General features: G+C 34.0%; 1 protein-coding gene across 2 annotated transcripts in view; it reads left to right on the top strand.

Moving 5' to 3' along the window:
* The window catches only part of XPR1 (xenotropic and polytropic retrovirus receptor 1), a 190075-nt gene that overhangs the window by 14220 nt on the left and 153257 nt on the right, over positions 1–22598 (top strand). For both annotated transcript variants that reach the window (XM_057727866.1, XM_057727867.1), the window contains exon 2: positions 11414–11465. In XM_057727866.1, coding sequence (XP_057583849.1) covers positions 11414–11465 — 52 coding nt within the window. The remainder of the gene's footprint in view (positions 1–11413; positions 11466–22598) is intronic.

The raw sequence follows: 22598 nt of genomic DNA, 5'->3' as shown, positions 1-22598 counted from the left end.
ATAAATAAATAAATAAATAAATAACAGCTGTTGGATGATTAGTTAGATATGGGGTTGAAGGAGGGAAGAATTTAATGTAATGGTTTAAACCTAGGGAAACTGATAGAGAATAGCTACTTTTGGGGGTGGTAAATTAATGAAATTAGATCTTAAATATGCTGATTTCATATGTGAAATGTCTACATGTAGAGATAAATACTAGCTGAAATTTGAAAAATTGTATCAAAAGATAAGATTTATTATAATTCAGATAGTAATTAAAGAATTCACTAAGGGAAAATATGTAACCCAGAAAAATAGAGATGCAGATAGGAAATCTTGTAAAAAACATTGTCACAGGAGTTAAGGGTCTTAAGGGTAAACGGACTATGAGCAATGACATACTTTGTAGACAGGTTAACGAGGATTAGGATAGGCCTTTGGATATGACAAAAGTTGCTCATTAGTGAATTCTGAACATAAATTGTCTTCTGCTAACTTTATTCCAGGTTTTAAGAGGTTAAAGTCATAGAGACAATATATGTGTATTCTTCATTTGAGAAATTTGTCTATTAACATAGTGAAAATAGGGTAGAACCTTTAGGAATGAGTATAATAAAGAAAAAGATTTTTTGAAGGATATATGAGATCCATTCATCTTGAAGGCAGTAGAGAAAGTAGCTTTAATTTTATCTAAATATTTTGCTTTAATTGCCTTTCCCTCATTTATTGGCTGTGGACTTTTAAACAGTTATTTTATTTCTCTGAACCTCAGTTTTCTTGTGTGCAAAATGGGGATAATATTTACCTTTCAAGATTTTTGTGAGAATTAGATATAATAATATATGAAAGTGCCAGCAAGGACCTGACCTATGGAAGATACTTTTCAATAAAGTATAGCCTGTTAATTTCTATCATCATTAAAAATAAGCCATAGGAGTAACTTTTATTCATTTATTCAGCAGACATTTATTTTAGGCTTGTGTTGGTACTCAACATTTGTGTTGGTACTCAATCTTTTAGCATAACAAGACCCTCTCCTTTCAATGTCATGAAATTTCTTGGAAATCAATTGATGATAGCTGGACTTTTAGAATCCATTGCTTGAGAAACTACATTTTGACCAAATGAATTACTGTATTTTATAGATTCTAAGATGCACATTCCTTGTTCCACACTCCTACACTTTTGAAGTTGAGATTCATTTTACAGATGTCATGTAAGATAATGTTTTTCTTTCTCAATGGTACATAAAATAATGGTGTGTTTTAACAATTGATGGTATCTTAGACTCAATGAAATACGGTAGCATTTTATTAAGTACAGATATCTTTGTGTATTTTGACAAGTATTAATGTATTTGTGGGCAGATTATTTAGCCTACAGAGAATACCTAGTTTATTAAGGTTTATTTTTTTTAACTCCCAATTACAATATATATTCTTTTTTAAAAAATAAATTTATTTATTTATTTACTTATTTATTGGCTGTGTTGGGTCTTTGCTGCTGCGCGTAGGCTTTCTCTAGCTGTGGTGAGCAGGGGCTACTCTTTGTTGCGGTACATGGGCTTCTCTTGTTGCAGGAGCACGGGCTCTAGGTGTGTGGGCTTCAGTAGTTGCTGCACATGGGCTCAGTAATTGTGGTGTACGGGCTTAGTTGCTCCGCGGCATGTGGGGATCTTCCTGGAGCAGGGATCGAACCCATGTCCCCTGCATTGGCAGGCAGACTCTTAACCACTGCACCATAAGTCCCTATTAAGGTTTTACAGTATTGAAATTGGAGCTGTGAAGTGCTCTGAGACTCATGGATTAGGAATCATTTTTATAAGTGTAAAGATGTATTGCAGAACCTTTGGGTTCCTTTTTTGTTTTGTTTCAGATAAACTTGCAAACTGTTACTAAGAACAGAGTGAGAATTTTATGTTGCCGTACTACTGTATTTGGACAACGTTTTACCAATCTGTACAAACCTTGTATATTAAAGAGGGCTGGAAGCCAAGCACACTAAGAACTTTTCTTGTGGCTAGTAAAAGAAAGAGGTTTGAATTTTGTGTAGAAATAAAAGATAATGAAAATTGGGAAAAATAAGAAATGACTTTGCATTTTGATATTTCGTGAAACTGGAAATGCTATAAAATAATAAAAATAACATAGTTTACTTAAAAAAATTAACTAATGTGTTGATTTTGGATAGTTAGGCTTTGTGTTACAAAGTCTGTACAGTTTGCGAAAGTATTTTCAACTTGTCCTGTGCTAGATGCTGTGGCCCATAAGAATTGAAGTGAGATTGCCCTCTGCCCTCAGAGAATTTACTACTGTTACCACAGTAAATATAAGAATGAGCCATACGGATTTCATTAGTTACAAAAGAGCATTTGTTATCAGCTTTATTTTATCGTCAGAATAGGATCCTTAGACAAAGAAGATGCTGATTTAATCTGTCAGATTTATTCTTTCCCAGCTCAGAAGTGCAGCTATATGACTTCTCAAGGGCATTCGGTGTAAGTTAAATTACAGTATTGGTGGCTGTGACTTATGGGAATGCAGTTTTGCTTAATATTGCTAAATAAATCACTTACTTGAAATTGTCATAGTCTTCCTTTCCATAGTTTTTGTGTCTTTATAGGAATAAAAATTTTAGGTGCTTTGATTAAGACAAGCCAAAAATGTTGGTTATGATCAAATAACATTACATTCTGTAATATAAAAATGTGTTTCAAGTCTAGCCTCATGTATTAATTATCTATTGCTCTGTAATAAACTACCTACAACTACTGAAACAATAAGAGACATTTATTGTCTTATGCAGCTTAACTGGGTGATTCTGGCTCAGGATATTTTGTGAGGTTGCTGTCAAGATGTTAGTTGGGGCTGCAGTCATCTTGAGGCTTGCCTGGGGCTGGATCTGATTCTAGAATGGCCCACTCAAATGGTTCACAAGTTTGTGCTGGCTTTTTTCAGGAGGCCTCAGCTCCTTAGCATTTGGACCTCTCCATAGGGCTGCTTCAGGTTTTTCATGGCTGACTTTCCCCAGAGTTGGGAATCCAAGAGAGAGCTAGATGAAAACCACAGTGCCTTTTATGACCTAGCCTTGGAAGTAGTACTCTGTCATTTATGCGATATTCTATTGGTTATACAGATCAGTCCTATTTAGTATGGGAGGGGATTGCACAAGAGCATTATTATGAGGAGTTAAGAATCATTGGGGGCTATTTCAGAGGCTAGTTACCACACCTGATATAAAAATCTAATGGTTTGGAAAAGTTTTGGAAATAAAAGGGAGAGTATCAGAAAACTGAAAGGCCAAAATTAGAGGTAAATCTTAGAAAATAAGATTTCATTCCAAATAGTGGGCTATGTATCTTTTTCTCAAAGAAGCATGGATTACAGAATGAGCAGTACTTGGGCAAGATACTTTAATAAACTTTCTGAATTTCAGATCTTCAGTGGTAAAATGAGAATCATATTTACATTAAAGAGTTGTGGGCCTCTGTTCAATAGTGTATTTAAAATACTCAAAACAATATCTGACAGTAGCCATTCAGTAAAGGTAACTATTATTACTTTTATTATTGATCAGTATTTGTGGCCATCATATCCTCAGTTCTCATGTGTACTCAAAGCAATCTAATCTAGCTTCTGCCCCATCACTTTACTGAAACAGTTGAAGGTCACCAGTGAGCTCCTGATCCTCAGATCTAATTATACCTCTTCTTAGTCTCTTCCTTCTTGATCTCTAAGCAGCTTTTAATTTTTCTTTCCTTTAACCTAAGAATGTATTTTATTAATCTTACATATGGATAGTTTAAGTTGTAGGCTCTAAAGTCAGAGTCTAGGCATTCTAATGTTAGCTGTTTTTCTTTATAATTCAGTTTCAGCATTCCAATTAGATAGATACATAGATACATAGATACATAGACAGACAGACAGGTGGACAGATAGGTAGGTAAATAGGCATATATATTCACCTGCCAGCTTAAGAAACAGAACAATTGTTAGTTCCTTGATTGCTGTTTTAACTCAAAGGTTCTCAGTTTTCTTTAAAATTTTTTTTCCAGTTTTATTGAGATATAATTGACATATAACAATGGTGTAAATTTAAGGTGTACAGTGATTGATATGATACATTTATAGATTGCAGATGATTACCACTATAGCACTAGCTTAAAACCTCTATTCAATCACATAATTACCATTTCTTTTTTTTGTGGTGAAAACATTTAAGATCCATTGTCTTTGTAATTTTCAAGTATATAATACAGGATTAGCTGTAATCACTGTGCTATACGTTAGATGCTCAGAACTTATTAATCTTGTAACTGGAAGTTTATACTCTTTGACCAGTATCTTTCCATTTCCTCCACCCCCTAGCCCTGGGTAACCATCATTTTACTCTTGGTTTCTCTGAGTTTGGCTTTTTTAGATTCCACACGTAAGTGATATCATACAGTATTTATCTTTCTGTGACTTACTTCACTTAGCATAATGCCCTCAAGGTTTATGCAAATTGTTGCAAATGGCTGGATTTCCTTCTTTCTCTTGGCCGAATAGTATCCCATTGTGTATTTGTGTGTGTGTGTGTATCTCACATGTTCTTTACCCATTTATCTGTTGACACTTTGGTTATGTCCATGTCTTGGCTATTGTGAGTAATGCTGCAGCAAACATGGAGGTACCGATATGTCTTCTCTAAGCAGCTTTTGATAATTTTTAATGTTTCTTCCTCCTTGAAATGCCCCTTTAATTCTTATGGCACTCTATACATCTGTTTTTTTCCTTATTGTCTTCTCCGCTGTTTTGTATTCCAAAAGATTCTGTCCTTGGCCCACTTCTCATTTTCTGAAAAATTTCATTTACTTAGAGCATAGACAGTTTCAAATCACCTTTATGTAGATAATTTCCAACTCTTAACCACTAGCTGTGACCTGTCTTCCGAATTGTAGATCTCTGTTTTCGAATGTCTGCTGACCATCTCAGTTGTCCTTTGGATACCTAAAGTGGTTTCTTAATCCAAACTCCTATCTTTTCTTTGCCCAAGTTCTTTGGTGTTTTTACAGCTTGGTTAATAGTATCACCAAGCATCCTTCTTTTTACCTAGGCTTAAAAATCTCAGAGATCTTTAATTTCCTTAGTTCATGAATGGTTAGTTGTTTGTCTAATCTTTCTATCTTGCTTCTTGGTGTTTCCCCTCTTTGCCATATATCACCTACTTTTTTTTTTTCTTTTTAATTGCTTCTATGTTAGGCCGTCAATATGCTTCGATCATTTTTTAAAGTATTTGACATATTGTATTAAAGTGTATCTATTTATATAGGACTGTCTTCTCTTTGATTCACCATTATTTATTTAGAGCCTGTCATAGTGCACACAGTAGACATCAAGTAATGTTTATTTAGTGAATAAAACTTAGTAACTTCTTTAATGATGATATTAAGTAATCTAGAAATATTTATGATGTACCTCTCTTATAAAAGTACAAGCAAGGTGGCTAAAATCTTGAGTTTACAGTCAAATGGAAACAAGTGACACAGATAAATAATTAAAGCATAAGGTGGAAATATTAAGTGCTATAAATGATTTCAAACAGAGTACTACAGGATTTCAGAGAAGTGAGTAATGACTTCCAATTGGAGGAATCAGGACAAAACATAAAAGAGGTTAAATTTGATCTGGACCTTGAAGGATGGTTAAGATTTGGAAATTAGATTGAAAAGATGTGAGTAGGGATAGGGGATTCCAGGTAGAGGTAATAGTCATAAACAAAAGGCAAAGATGGAAGAAATATTGAAGTCTCTAAAATGAGTAATAAGTAATTCATTTTGACTTGAGAGTCAGGTTGTGAAAATGAAATTGGTTTTCTTCAGTTCGGAAGATAAGCCTAGAAAGATAGATTGGATCATTCTGGGTGCCTTATAGGCCAACAGAGGAGTCTGGGCTTTATTTTGTGGCCATTGGGAAATCCTTGCAAGTTTCTAATCAGAGGAGTCAAACTGGTGCTTTGGAAAGATTGATATGGCGGCCGTTGGTGAGGTGTTTTAGAGGTGAAAACCTCAAGCCTGGTAAATCATTTGAGTCCACTGAAATAGTTCAGGTCAAAGGATAGGAGAGAATGAATGTAAAAGAGGTTGTGGTGGTGGCATTGACTGAGTTAGAACACTAAACTTAGGAGTGGAAAGGAGGAGAATGTAAGAATATTAATTCTGCTAGGACAGGGATTTTTATTTTCCTTGTGATACATCCCAGGTGCCTAGAACAGGCCTGGCACATAACAGATACGCAAATATTTGTTGAATGAGTGGGGCAGTAGCTGAGGTTGTGAATCTGTGTGATGTGGATACTGGCATATTAACAGAAATAAAGACATGAAAAGAGTAGGCTATGGGAAGAAAATGAATTGAATTTTGGACATTTTGAGAATGCGTTAGCAGACGTGTGGCTGAGGATATAGATTTGGAAGACATCCACATAGAAATAGTAAAAGCATGTCAGTGGATGTCTGAGTACATTAATGAGGAAATTTATAAATGTGAATATAACAGGACATATTCCAAATTAGTTCTTCCTATTACAAATTATATATATTTATACATTTAACAAATTCAATAATAATTTAATGTTGTAACAACTTCTGTATATTGAATTACCTTTTGCTGATGGAATACATGTAAATTCCATGAAAAAAAATAAATTCCATGAAAACTTTGAGTCATGCATAATGCTTCTAATATACTATAGGCTTTGGATTGTTAAGTATGTACGAGAATACATTAACTTAAAATTTTAACATATTAGATTATAAAAATTTAAGAGTTTTTCTTGACTACAGATTATTTCTATCATCAGAAACAGAGCTGGGTTAGTTTATTTCTATTTGGGGATAGAAATGATTAATTAGGTGGTCATTCTTTGCACAGGACACATGAAAATGCTCAGTGCCCTCTTTTGAGCTTTATGATTTGATTTACAAAACCGTTCTTAGCACTTCAGTATCAGGAAAACATGACTGATTTCTAGATGATGAGACAAAGAAACCAGGTCAGATGTAACTGACTTGCACATTATTCACAGACTACTCAGTATTTCTGGTGAAAAAATTAAAAAAGGAATACAAAAAGAAGAAGAAAGATAATTGGAGAATGTTTCTGAGGTGTGTAGATCAGGCATAGTGTACATATTTTTAAGTATATATCAAAATCATAGTCAGGAGAACCATTTGGAAAAGTCTTTAGAATAAAAAAGTCTGATATAAATTTTGTCAAATTATTAAACACTGTTAACAGGGATTATGATTCCTTTAAAGGTTTATGACAAATATTCCTTGCTCTTCCTCTTCAAATGCCTGTGTTTGTTTTATTGTTCATTAATCCAGTAATTAGATTGCAGTGTGCTGACTTTGAATGTTGAAGCAGATGAGAACAACATAAATTAGAGATTTTGTTGAAGGAGATGATAATATTTATAGTATGTTGTATGTGAGACTAATAGCGAGTTGATAGGAAGTAGGAATCTTTCTAGCTTCTGATCCTTGTTCTGTGAAATAGTCTGTGAAACCCATGTGTTTGGAAAGGAGATTAGGGATGATCTACTGTGGGTTATTAAAAATTAACAACATAAGAAATTTATATTGGCAGTATTATTGAACATACATGTTAAGTTTGAACTATACCTTATTTTGTGCAATAGTTATGTTGTAGAAAGTTTAAGTAATAAAATTAGGAGTCCTTGTTATTTAAAGCATACACAGATTGGGACTGCATATATTTTCTTCGGAATCTGTACGTTTCTTATAAGAATTAAAACTGTGTGTGCTTATGTCGGCAATCATCAGAAAATATAATAGGAGCATATTCTAAATTGTCTAGTTGATCATCCTATAAACTGGTAATGCCAGGAGATTGCAATGCCTTTGTTTATGCTTGTTTGGTCATATTGGCTCCAGGTAATATTGTACTACTTTGTGAAGGGTTAATTAAGAACTGAAGCATATCTAATGCATAAATGATGTATTCATGTCTAGTAGATGGCCAAATGGTGCTACAGCCCACTGCATGACATAAGTTTCATGGTAGTTCACATTCTATTAGCTAATATTCTTTGAGCATATTCTGTGTTCTAGGCACTGTTCAAAGTACTCTTCATGTATAATAATGAATCATAATTTGTATAAGGATTTGTGTTTTAAGTTTTGGATTTCCACAGTAAACCTGTGAGGTATGTGTAATTACTATTCCTGTTTTATAGATGAGGGTACTGAAGTATAGAGAAGTTAATTTTTCTAAGGTTACACAGCTAATAAGTGATAGAGTTGGTTTTCATGCACATTATCTGACTCCATAGCTTCTAGCCGTGACTATATACTGCCTCACAAATATCTGACACAGAGTCACCTGGGCATTCCAGATTAAGAACAGATAAATTGGCATTGTATTCATGTTACCAGTTAGATTTTGTTTCAGCAAACATTTTGTTTCCTGTCATGTTAATGTTGTTGATTGAATAATACTGGTTTTGTGGTTGTGTTTGGATTTAATTTGTATGAGTTTACTGTCATATGCATTGTTATAAACACTAAGAATTTTGTCCTAGTTTATATATATTTCAATGACATTATAACGAAAATAACTTAATACTCAGAGATTCCAGTAGAGGTGCTATGTAAGGATTGCTTTGAATCGTTTGTTTTTTTGTTTTTTTGGCTGTGCCACGTGGCTGGTGAGATCTTAGTTCCATGACCAGGGATCAAACCCCAGGCCCTTGACAGTGATCAGAGAAATGCTTTGTAATGCACATGAATACATACTGATTTTATTTATTATACAAATTTAGAGTTTTATATAAAGCATTGTATTTCCTTAAAGTAAAGCAGCGTGAATTGAGGAAACTTTGTATTTGTTGTTTTGAGCTTTTGGGTGTACTGCTCCCAACCCAGGTGACTCATATTATAGACAAACAATCCATAGGTACTAATATAGATAGTACTTTGTAGGATCTTCCCCTGCTGGTTCCCAGTTGTGGGCTATTCTCCAGTCACAGGCAGGGAATGCCTATTTATAGAGTTCTCTAGAGTCTATTACTATCAAAAACATGGAGAGTCTTTTATTCAGATGAAAATTGAAGTAGAAAGAAGCAAAAAAGAGTTGTCCCTGATTTTACCAAGAGCTGTCTTGATTTAAATGAAATTATGATTTAGTTTTATAATCAAAATGAAGACTATCATAATTTTTCTCTTATAAAATTTATATCATCCTTTTAAACCTTAATTTAGTGGGCTTTCCTTTTTACAAATTTAATTCATTTTCGTTATGTGTCAGAGAGTCTACTTACTGTGCTTTTTCAGTGTGTTAAGAAACTTTTGAATTCAGGAACTATGTATTGAGCTCCTACTGCATGCAAGTTACTCTGCTAGTCATTGATGGTTTATTTGGTTACTGATAAAATCATTTGATTTTGGTACACAAGTCTGTCATACTCCAGAAGTAGAAAAACTTCATTCAGATGTTTGAGTCTCTGATATTACCTGCTCCCATGATAGCTTTATTTCCTTAAGTATTCTCTGGCTGGATTTTTTGTTCCTTTCTTCTTATAGTTTTCTATTCTAGAGATTTATTCGGCTCGAACCAATCTATTCATTTACCTTCTTAAAGTATTCTGTGAAAAAGCCATAACATAACTACCACTCTGCACTTGTATAGGACTTTAATATAAAATTCCAGTCTGTGAATGGAAATAAAGACTTTCTGATATCTGATAAGATCTTCTGAGCTAACTTCTTTTTTTAGACTGGAAGTTAGTGATTCCTGAGACATCTGAAATTGTAAAGAAGGTAGTGGGTGTGTGTACATTTTCCTCAAAAGAAATTCTAGATCTTTGTTGTTTTCACTTCGGGCTTTTTGTATGTTGTCAGACTTGGTTAGGGTTAGTCATGGAACTGACAGGTTGGTCACTGATTTAAAGTAAATGGTAAATTCATTTGGAAAGAATATAATTTACTAGACTTGAATATAGAGTGGGTTACCTTGAAGGTTTATTTCTTCCTTTTTGGTTTTTATATGCTTGAATGACTCTAGGCCAGTGGTTCTGGGGGGGGCTGATTTTTGTCCTCTAGGGACATTTGGTAGTGTCTGGAGACATTTTTGGTTGGTTGCTTGTGGTATCTAGTGAATTTCTAGATACCAGGGTTAGTGCCAAAAATCCTATTATGCACAGAACAGCCCCCTACAATAAAGAATTATCTGGCCCCAAATGTCAATTGTACCAAGGTTGAGGAATGCTGGAGGTCAATTTGGGACTCACCAATGGTTGGTTAGATGGTATTTGAAGCTATGGGATTGGATAAAGTCACCTAAGTGTATGACCAGCTCTTCTGCTTTGGAGCTTATCCACTTAATTGATTCTACCATTTTGATAGATATGAAGAAACATTTTTCATTCCTGTTCCCAAAACACTTATCGAGAGAGCAAACTGCAGCCATCTAAATTACCTAAATATAGTTGTTAGTTAATTTACTGGTTTGGAAAAAAACAATAAAACCTGTACCATCTTTATTGTCCTGAACACTTATGGAGGACTTTCCAGACCTCCACGGAAAAGTATTTGTATCCAAGGTGAAAAGAATCCTGGAGATTGTCTATACAACAGTGTAAATATACTTAACACTATGAACTGTACACTTAAAAATTAAGATGATGAATTTTATGTTCAGGTGTATGTTACCACAATTTAAAACAATTTGTATCCAGCATTTTATGTCTTCTTATGCAGTGTTCCATTGTATTCCTCTAGGACTATTCTTAGTTTCTATCACTATTTTTTATTAGTCAATAGAGTTTATAATCTCTCAGGTGATTTTTCATTCTTTTCCAAATGCCTCTTAATTTTTAAGGTATACACATTAGCCCTCATCTTAAATGGGACATGGGACTTCCCTGGTGGCCCAGCGGTTAAAAATCTGCCTGCCAACACAGGGGACACGGGTTCGATCCCTGGGCCGGGAAGATCCCACATGCTATGGAGCAAGTGCACCACAACTACTGAGCCTGCGTGCCACAACTACTGAAGCCCACATGCCTAGATCCCGTGGTCTGCAACAAGAGAAGCCACTGCACTGAGAAGCCTGCACACCACAATGAAGAGTAGCCCCCACTCACAATAACTAGAGAAAGCCCTCAAGCAGCAAAGAAGACCCAACACGGCCAATAAATAAATGAATAAATTTATTTAAAAAAAAAAAGATGGGACAGTACTGGATTGATGTGATAGTATTTGGGTTTTAGCTTATTAAAGTTAATTAAAGTATTTCACTAAATTTTCAATTTAGGGAACCATATGTAGTCATTGTCTGGATATTGAAAAAGAAGTAATTGTTTAGTTCAAAATGCTTTTCCTGTAAAGATTACTCATGATTTCATGTATTTCTTTTCTTTCTTTCTGATAGGCTTTTAAGGATATGCTATATTCAGCTCAGGACCAGGCACCTTCTGTGGAAGGTAAGATGCATGAATCCATACATTTAGCCACATAAAACTTTTTTTTTAAGAAAAGACATTTGAAACTGAACCGTGTAAAACTAATGTAACCTGCCTTACTATATAGATCTGTTTTTGTTTTTTATAGTATATATTATGATTATGTTTCAGTGAATTTGTTTTTTAGCTCACATTTACCCTATGGTGGATCTCTTATTATGTCCTTAAGTCACCTTTGTATAGTGAGTCACAGATATTGGTTTAAAGTTCTTATCTGTGTCATGCTCCCTCCCCCCAACAATGTATTTTTATCTGTCTCTCTTGTTTATTCATCCATCCATCCATTCATCCATCCATCCATCATTCAGTGAATTCTTAATTCATAATTAGTCTGGACCACACAGCTTTTTCTTTCTATTTATGTCATGTCTTTAGACTGGGACTAGTAAAGCAATGAAACATATCTACTCTATGTGTGTGTGTGTGTGTGTGTGTGTGTGTGTGTGTGTGTATAAGCATGTGTATTTATGCATGTGCACAGTTTGGCGGTCCTAAAATGACTGACTTAAGGATAGTGGTTATCTTTCCAATTATCTTTATTGATCCTTCCTTTTCTTTTACCTCAGCTTCTGCTCACTAGCTCATTCTTTATAGAATTTAACCTTTGATAGGTTTGGGAAGTTGTAAGTTAAAGTTGTAGTTCTTATGTCAGTAAATAATTAGGAGCTTACTCAACAACTATTTCTTGAGGGAGTGTTCCTTCTGAGGCTGGATAGTCTTTTAAAATTTTGTGTCATCTATTTTCAGGAGAGATGAATGTGAAGTTGTTTATTAAAACTATAGATCTGTAATTAAAAATCTCATTGTCTTTAATGTGTATATTTCATCTCTAATCATTCTGAATTCAAAATGTGCTTCCTTCAACATCTCAAAATCTTTACCAGGGTATTGGCACTTGGGTATTAGTTTTATAATATGTTACTAAATTTTGGATTATATTTAATATGTTATATTTAATGTAATTAATATAATTCTCTAATATTTAACTAAAGACAGATGTTTAGTTTTTTTTGTTTTTTTTTTTTTTTATTTTTTTGGGGGGTACACCAAGTTCAGTCATCTGTTTTTATACACATATCCCCATATTCCCTCCCTCCCTCAACTCTCCCCCCACCCTCCCTCGAGTCCCCCCCACCCTCCCTGTCCCAGTCCTCTAAGGCATCTTCCATCCTCGAGTTGGACTCCCTTTGTTATACAGCAGCTTCCCACTGGCTATCTATTGGGTTATTGTCTCTCATTTTATGTGTCTTAAAGAGTACCTCCTCAAAATATTTTAAGAAAGTAAGAAAAATGAAATTACATGAAAGTTAAGCTGATTTCCTCGCCCTGTGTAACTTACTTTAATATTCATTCTTTTAATTTTATTCTCAAAGTTGGGGTGCTTGTCCTTAATTTATTTTTAAGTTTTATTGTCTGGTTTGTAACAAAGATATTCTGAGATATGTTGAAAGTTATAATGATCTTTATTCATCCATCCACGCTGGGTCATGTTGCTAGTAATTCTCATACACTTTTTTTTTTTAAATTTATTATTTTTTTGGGGGTACACCAAGTTCAATCATCAATCACATATCCCCGTATTCCCTCCCTTCCTTGACTCCCCCTCCCATACACTTTTAGCAGTTATTAGAGAAAAACTGAATTCTGTCAAAGTATGCTAAAATGACAAATATTTAATAACTTTTTCTTTATTTCATCACTCAGAGACATTAACTTTTTTTGGACCCAATTATAAAGGGAGTATTGTAGGCTGATCCTGCAGATATATGTGCTGATTTCATAGGGAAATATTCTGCATTTGTTCATTCTTCCCATTCTCAGATAAACAGACTAAAGCCATGTGGTTTTTAGCCTCTTAAAATGAATTTTTCTCTTTAGAGACACTGGAGAATTGAAGGTATTGGAAAGTAGTTTAAGGAAACATTATTCTATGTAGTATTGAGGTTAGAAAAAGTTATTAAAGGGATATAATTTTGTCTCTCATTTGCATTGTGATACTATATTAATTTACTCTCTTTTATATGGTGTTAAATTTAAATGATAATCATTTCTGTCATTCCTTTATTCTTCCTATTGAGTTTGTATTTCTAGATTTTTATTTAGCAGTTATCTATAAAATAATGCAACATCAGCAGATTTATCATAAAGTCCAAGATAGGACTTTCAACTTTTAGCATTTTTAAAGGAAAAAAATGTTTGATTGGTTTTGATTCTTTTTTTGAAGATTGTCTTTCTTCTCTTCACTCTCCTTTTTTCTATACCTTAAGTTTTAGTAGACTTAAGACCTTTGGTGCCAGTAAGCAAGTTTTTGTTTTGGTTTCTTTTGATCTTAAAACTGGAGTATACCATAAATTGGTGATTTTCAAATCTGCTGCACAGTTAACTCAGTTTACTTGTGTTTTGTTCGTGTGTTTGTTTTATGAATACTAGTACTTAGTACCCTTCTCAGGCCAATTAAAATAGGATATGGAAAGTGGAGCCCAGGCATTGATAATTTTATCGTCTCTCTAGGTGATTCTAATATATAGCCGAAGTCAAGAACTCTTGCCATAAATAATCTTAAAGAATTTTAGGTCAGTTATTGTTAACGCTAAGTTTGTTTAGGCAATAATTAGCCAGTAGGTTTATAGGCTTCTTAAGTTCATTGATAGTTTGATTATTCTGTTTGCATCTATAGAATATTTATTTTTTAAATATTTATTGCATTGAATTGAATATAAGTAATAGCTATACTGATTATTTACATATATTAAATGATTATAACTTAACATTGTTATTAGAATTAAAAAACATTTTTGTTGATTTATTAATTAAGATGAGTTATAGTAAAATAAGTAGCTTCTTATTTTCACAGTACTCTTGTTTAAGATGGAATGGATCTCTGATTATAGTGAAAGAAAGGAAACTTGAAATGCATTCTTAAAGAGTGAAGTGGTTTATTTGGTAAAAGTTTATTGGATAAAAGGCACAGTATATGGAAGTTTTTGTTGATAATAAGTTGACTGCTATTTTTTATACTAGTGGATTATTTTTCTTCTAATTTCAAGATAGTGCCTTTATTCTTCATAGATAAGGTGGGGTTTTTTCCCATTTAAAAGTAAGCCAACCAAACAAAAAAATTTCAGTGTATTAAGAAGTCAAGGAGGACTTCCTAGGTGGCACAGTGGATAAGAATCCACCTGCCAATGCAGGGAACACGGTTCGATCCCTGCCCCAGGAAGATCCCACATGCTGTGGAGCAACTAAGCCCATGTACCACAACTATTCAGTCTGTGCTCTAGAGCCCGTGAGCCACAACTATTGAGTCTATGTGCTGCAGCTGCTGAAGCCCACCTGCCTAGAGCCTATGCTCCACAACAAGAGAGGCCACCACAATGAGGAGCCTGTGCACCACAACGAAGAGTAGCCCCAGCTCGCTGCAACTAGAGAAAGCCCCTGTGCAGCAACGAAGACCCAACACAGCCAATAAAATAAATAAATAAATAAATAAATAAATAAATAAATAAATAAAAGAAGTCAAGGAGTGTTTACTTAAAGTTGCTTTTATTATTCAAATAAACATTCAGATGCTTGGTTATTTTGCTTAATTCATCCTTTGAGAATGAATTTCATGAATCATTTATACATTGATTCATGAAAAATAAAGGGTCTCTACTTTTATTGAAAATAAGTGTCTTATGATTGTAACTAGGAAATGCTTATATTCTGAAGTAATATATTTAAAATGCTAAAAGACTTATTCTCAGGCATTCCTTATCGATTTATTTCCAATCTCCTTTGATGTACATCATTACCTACACTTCTGTGTAATCTCTGTTACGTTTGGTAGCCATTTACATTTGGAAATACGAGACTGAGAAGGTGACTTAAAATTCTATGTTAAAACTTACATAATGTATTGATTTTTAAATTACGTTATAATTAAGAATTTTACTATTTTATCTTTTTCTGCAGAAAGAATTGGAGAGCATATGTGACAGTAGAAGAATAAGGGTATTAAAGTGACTAGAATTGTGGATATATATTTTTTTATGTGGAGGGGCAGACACACACTTAGGACACTTAAGAGTCAATCTTTAATGGAGTAATGTTTTGAGGAATTTTGGGAAATAGATGCTAAAAACCTTTAAACCATATTGTGTTTTTACAGTTCCTGCTGTCAGTGAGGTATTTGGCATTTGGGTATGTGGGACAGATTAAATTAAGCTGCAAATGGAAAGTTCCAGTGTCATTGAATCAGTCACATCTTAATAATCAGGATTGTTTAGAGGCAAGACAATTTATTATAGATATGGCAACAGAACTCCTAATTGTGGTATCTGTTTGACATAGTCAGTGGGTTTTGGCAGATTTACTTAGGTAAATATTCACACTTGTTTTGGGGGAGACTTCCTTCATCCTCAGGATACTTTTGATATATATGATTTGTGTGTATATATATATATATATATATATATATATATATATAAACGTATACACTTCATATAATTTGTACACTAAATTAATCTATTTTAGTTTATACTCTGAGTTATTTTCAAGTAAAACTTCAAACTTTATTTTGCCATCCTCTTTTTAAAATGTAGTATCTTTTTGTTTAGAAGCATTAATTTTTTTCCACTCTTGTGTTGGAAAATTATGAGAATCTGACAATCAGCCTAGGTCACAGAATTAAGAAATCGACACTTCTAATTGAAAGGGACTTTAAAAGATCATTTTGCTTCACCCTCATCTTAGATTTGTGTGATCAGAGACCATGTTAAGGTTTCATGGCTCAGTAAGAACAATCAGGGTTACTAATGCTGTATGTGACAACAAAAGCAGAATTTGAGATTAAACAAATATTGAAACATAAAACTACTTTTTTATATTGACTATATTTTTATTCTAATGATATCTTATTTCCTTGAGTCTCTATATTTTTAAAGGATTTATGAAGCATTACCTACTTTGAATAATACTGAACTATTTGACTGCTTGGGCAAAAGCTAATTGTGTCTTTCAAGAAATCTCTTTCTACTAATTTTTTTTTAAAATTTTATTTATTTATTTATTATTTTTGGGAGAGTACACCAAGTTCAATCAACTGTTTTTATACACATATCCCCGTATTCCCTCCCTTCCTTGACTCCCCCCACTCGAGTCCCCCCCATCTACTAATTTTTTTTATTACTCCACATAGTTCCTAGAAGGATTGGGAAAGGTCTATAGAATTAGGTAAAGCAATTAGATAACAGTAGTTATAGAGGTTAGAATAAGGGGAAAATAAAGATAGAATAGTGAGATAAAGTTCCAGTAAATTTAATTTATAAATTATAAATTTATAAATTTATTCTATAAATTTAATATATAGAATAGATACCATAAAGATCCTGGAAGAAAAAGAACATCAGGTAAAGGAAATCTGAGTAAATTATGGACTTTAGTTAATAATAATGTATCATTATTGGCTCATTAATTGTGAGAAATGTACCATACTCATCATGTAAGATGTTAATGGCAGGGGAAACTGGGGGATGGGGGATAGTATGTGGGAACCATCTGCACTACTTTTGTAACTTTTCTATAAACAAACTATTCTAAAATAAGTTTATTTAAAAAAATAGATGCCATAAGATTTATACAGTTGCCAGAAGCTAATTGTAAATTCAATCCTGACTTTGATGGAGCTCAGAGGATAGAGGAGAGCATGGTTAATTTCAGAAATCACATAGGTAAATTTATACCAGTTCCTCAGGAAAAGATTAGCTTTTACTGAACATGTGATCTGAGAGAAATTCTTCCTTTGGGCCTCCATGAAGAGTACTTTGGTGTGGTGGATAGTATCCCCAACAATTATTTTACAAAAAGCGTGACAGTAAGTTTCATGAGGCTGCTGCTTAACAATCCAAGGGTATAATGTAAAGTTTATTACTCTGACCTTCAAGGCCCTAAATAATCTGGTCTTATGTCTGTGACCTCACCTTCTGCCATTTTACCCTTCTTTTCTAGGCTGCAGTCCCATTGCCTTTTGTTCTGTACCTAAATCAGCCCAAGCTTGCTCTTAAAATAGGGCCTTAGCTCTTGCTCTTTGTTGAGAATTGTTAGATCATTCCATAGCTGTGTCCTTCAGGAGGCCTTCTGAATACCCAGTCTTATGTAGCTATTCAGTCACTTTATAGTACATTGCCCTATTTTATTTATTTTTACATACAATTTGTCACTTTTTGATGTCTTGTGTTTTTTCATTGATTTATTAATTTTTTTGACAGTGTAAGTCCCTTGAGACCAGAGATTGTCTTTTTTTTTCTTACTGTTTTATATTTAGTATCCAGAATAGGTACATACCTTACATATTTACTGAGCACTTCAATCAGTAGGAATAAAAGTGAATCCTTTCCCTCAATCTTCCTTAAAGCCAAAGTACCATTTATTTAAAAATTCACCTAGCTTGCTTCTTTGTTTTTATTTTTGTTTTTAAATTTTTAACTTCTCTTGATCTTTAGATGCAGAATTTTACCTGGTGGTTAGATGGCTAAGCATATTGTTTGTTGTTTTATAATGCTGACTGTAATTTCATAAGATATAGTCTGAGGTGACGCACATAGCATTTCTTTAAAACTGGGAGAGAAGCAGATGATATGAGATCTTAGTTTATAAGGATTTTTTGGCATTGTGTTGTCTTGAGGCCAAGCATAGAGTTTCCTTTGATTGCTGAGAAAATGTATTTTATAAGTTATTGGGTGATTGTATATTTTTTGTAAGACACTAAATCACTTTTTGTTTTGGTGTGCTTCCTTTCAAAGGTACATAAAATAGGCATAGATTTGAAAAACCATATATGAATTATTGGAGAATTTTTTCCATATATGCCTACTTAGTGGAGTATATGTTTCAGATTATTTGAATTAAAATGGAAAGACTTAGAGGTGCTTTTGTTGTTTTCCTTTCACATTTTGCCTCTTTTGTTATTTTATAAAATATTCCTTTTGATGGGGTTATAGCTAATGTTAGCCTAATATAGCTCTCTGATTCAATTAGCTTAATACAGCTATCTGACTTTCTAAAATGGAATGAATAGATATAGTTAAGGATGTAAGTCACTGACCACTACTACACTAGTCTCTGCTTTTCTGCCATTTCTTTTTAGTCCCCCGCCCCCTTCCCCAATCTTATGAACAGGTTTTGTTGGATCATTTTTGCTTAGGTCTCCTCTGCTTATTCAACTTGGTTAGCAGATGTGTTACAGTCTCCCTAAGCTCCTTAGAATTCAGCTCTTAGTGGCCTTGAAGATGAAAGTATGCTTGTAAATTATTCATTCTGATTATATGCTTGAATGGACAAAGTCCACTTCAGGCATCTTCTTCCACCTCACCTCTCTCCCCAGGCCTTTGTTGTTTTAACAGATGTGAGCTTGCTTTGTAGTTCAAGAGGATGGAAGACTGAATTGCATTTCTAAAATTCATGAAGTAGTTTTTGCATGTGTAGGATTACTGTCAAATCTATGCATTCATAATACATTACTTTTCTTATGTTGTTTATAATCTTGTGTCTCCCCTCCCTCCAGTTTTCCATTTTGTTGTCCTGTATCACTGTCTCTTTAAAAAAATTTTTTGTGATCTAAAAATAAAACCATTTGATGTTTGTAATAGGGAGAATTATACCTAATTTGTTACATTTTCAGCTGGGCAGTGGTAGGAGAGTATCTTTTCTAATATGTTCCACTTTTCTATTAGTGTTTTTTTTTTAATTTAATTTTTTAATTTAATTTTTTGGCTGTGTTGGGTCTTTGTTGTGGCACGTGGGCTTTCTCTAGTTGTGGCAAGTGGGTGCTACTCTTCATTGTGGTGCATGGGCTTCTCATTGTGGTGGCTTCTGTTGTTGTGGAGCATGGGCTCTAGGTTCGAAGGCTTCAGTAGTTATGGCACTTAGGTTCAGTAGTTGTGGCTTGTGGGCTCTAGAGCACAGGGTTAATGTTGTGGCACATGGGCTTAGTTGCTTTGTGGCATGTGGAATCTTCCCAGACCAGGGCTCGAACCCATGTCCCTTGCATTGGCAGGCGGATTCTTAACCACTGCTCCACCAGAGAATTCCCTGCAACCTTGTTTTGAAATAAAGAAATACAGATGGCTAAGAGTGGAAGTTGAGAAACAAGCTAAGCCAAAAAGATAATTGTCATCTCTTTAAGAATGATATATTTTCTATTCCCTATTAACTTTATTTAGAAAGGATCAAAAGACCTAGTTGATATTCAACAACATGTAATGGAATTTTTTCTTCTGAAGGATGTGCTTATTTTGTGTTTACATTGGAAAAGGATTGCATATTCATTTGTATTGTGGAAATGACAACTTCTAGGTAAAAAATATTATCACCTTCAAAAATAAACTTGTGTATTCTTTACAGATGCCACTAACCTCGAACTAGTTCACTAATAGGAAAGATATGCTTCTGAATAATAAATAGCATTACTATTTGAGTTGACAGAATATCTACTTCTCTTTCACAGAGAATTAAACATAATTTAATGCTCATTGTTAGGACATAAAATGACGATACAAGTAGGTAGTAAAATTATGTGATAAAAATATGTATCAACTTTGAGTAGCATACAGGTAGGAAGCTAGAATAAATGAAGAAATACTTTGAACAGACTTTTTTTCTTTTTTTAATAAATTATTTATTATTAGTTGCATTGGATCTTCATTGCTGCACGGGCTTTCTCTAGTTGTGGCAGGCAGGGGCTACTCTTTGTTGCGGTACGTGGGCCTCTTATTGTGGTGGCTTCTCCTGCTGTAGAGCACAGGCTCTAGGTGTGCAGGCCTCAGCAGTTCTGACACGTGGGCTCAGTAGTTGTGGCTCGTCGGCTCTAGAGCACAGGCTTAGTGGTTGTGGCGCACGGGCTTAGTTGCTCTGTGGCATGTGGGATCTTCCCGGACCAGGGATCAAACCCGTGTCCCCTACATTGGGAGGGATTTGTAATATCAGATTGTTTCTTTGTAATGTTACTAGCTAATGATTATCATTGCCTAGCCCTAGATCCATGAATTTGTTAAGGTTTAAAAAATGGTGGTATTTTAATGCTCGTGTTTATTAGCCGGCATTCTATAAAGAGAAACTTCCTTTTGTTAAATCTTTGGTTGCCCTTAGCGACACATTGTATAGGAAAGGGAGGATGATTGACTAGTTCTTTTATTTTATAGTTTTTAAAATAATATTGGTGCTCTAACATTTTCCAGAGATGACCAGTGAAATGTTTTTAAGTGTTTTAAAATGAATTAATATGTTTAAACCTGTTTAGTATGTTTTGGTACAGTCCAGGTTTTATCCATATTAATGATCAGACTTTTAACTTTGACCGAGTAGGAGCCTTTTCAAGTGCTTTCCTCATTCCTCTTGATATGACCCTCATAGTGTCTAATAGCTTCCTTTCTATCTGATACGACAAAACTTTCCAGACTCATTTAGCATATTTCCAGCCTGGGAGCTGGAATCAGCCATTTTATCAAGGAGTCTTAATTCTTTTCGTGATAACCAAGGACTCTTAATTCCTTTGGAAGCCTCATACCAGCATTCCTTTCAAAGTATCATTACTACTAAGTTATTTGATATTTTAAACTTTCTTTTTCAGTGGGAAGAATACATACATACATACTCACATATGCATAAATATACATATGTATGTATCTATATTTTAAGATAAAATACCTCATTTATTAAAGCTTATATTCTTGGTATACTTTAGACTTGAAGGTATCTGCTGTAGGTGAAAAGGTGAACTATGATGATTTTTAGGATTGACTAATACTTTTAGGCATGGTAACCACAAGTACAGCTCTTTGGGATTAGAGTGTTGGGGGTAGGGAATCTACCTATACTGATTAAATTTTCATTTTCTTTATTGAAGGTTGAGAGGGGAAACATAGTTTATCACCTATGAGACTGAGTGCCAATTTATGGTTCCTGATGAGAAATTGATCAGCTATGTTCTTGTTACAAAAGATGCAATCAGTGAGATTGGAAAAGGAAACTGAATTTATATCAGTGTGTTATCACGTGCAATTAATTTTGCATATACTCCTGAGGCACATGAATCTCATTTGAGGTTGAAATATCTATACTTTGAGTCAGGGCATTGCAAATCTAGTGTGAGTAATATATTTAAGAGTTTCTCTTGTTCCACAATTGCTGTGCAAGTCTAAAATATGTTATTATTAGGCTATTCAGAAAGGAATCTTTTGGTCAATATAATGTGAAAGTGAAATACCTAAATTTGTGCATTCCTTTTATAAAGGATGGAACAGGATAAGGTAATTTATGTTGTAAGATTTATTATTTTTATACTCATTTTTCTTATATGAGATTTCTGTCATCTTAGTAGAACAAGGTTTTTATCTTTTTAGAAGACTATGATTAGTCTTCCTACTTAAGGAAGAATGTGATATGGTCCACTCATGACATGGTAAATAAGTTGGGGTATTTACAGCAGAGAGGAATTTTTAATAATATAAGAATAGCACAGTATATTGGGTAGGTATCCTCAGGAGCAGTTTATCTACAATATCCACAAAAGGATCTTCATAAATGAAGTAGTAAGAGAATGATTAATGGAGGAACTGAGATTTGAATTGGGTCTTGAAGCATAGTTATAGTTATAGGAGAGGGCTTTCTAGGCACAAAGAAGCAACAGGACAAAACCAAAGGGGTGCAAGTACATAAGACTTTCAGAGGGATTCAATATAACACTTTAAATGAAGCAGAGGGTTATTACAGGAGAGTAATGAACTCTAATGATGAGGTCAAATTTCCAAGGGGCTTAAATTTTTTAAAAAGCTGGACTTTATTTGGGAGACCAGTATACCTTAACATTTGGGGCTGTTAGTCTAATGCAGATGAGAATTTAGAGATCATTGTGAGTTCTTTGTTCTAGTTCAGCAGTATCCAAAAATATATGGTTGGACATCCAGAGGAATGCAGGCTTTAGGTATGGTACCATCCAGTCTTCAGCTCTGCTAAATATTTTTATGATTCCTATAGTTGTGTCCTCTTCCATGTTGGGAGTCTTCCAGATGTCTGCCATCAACAGTTAGGGTCATATGCTCCCTTGAAGATATTGGA

Source organism: Hippopotamus amphibius, chromosome 3, assembly GCF_030028045.1.
Source record: "Hippopotamus amphibius kiboko isolate mHipAmp2 chromosome 3, mHipAmp2.hap2, whole genome shotgun sequence".
In the NCBI taxonomy this organism is placed as follows: domain Eukaryota; kingdom Metazoa; phylum Chordata; class Mammalia; order Artiodactyla; family Hippopotamidae; genus Hippopotamus; species Hippopotamus amphibius.
The sequence above is the reverse complement of the archived record's forward strand: the minus strand, read 5'-3'. Positions and strand labels throughout refer to the sequence as shown.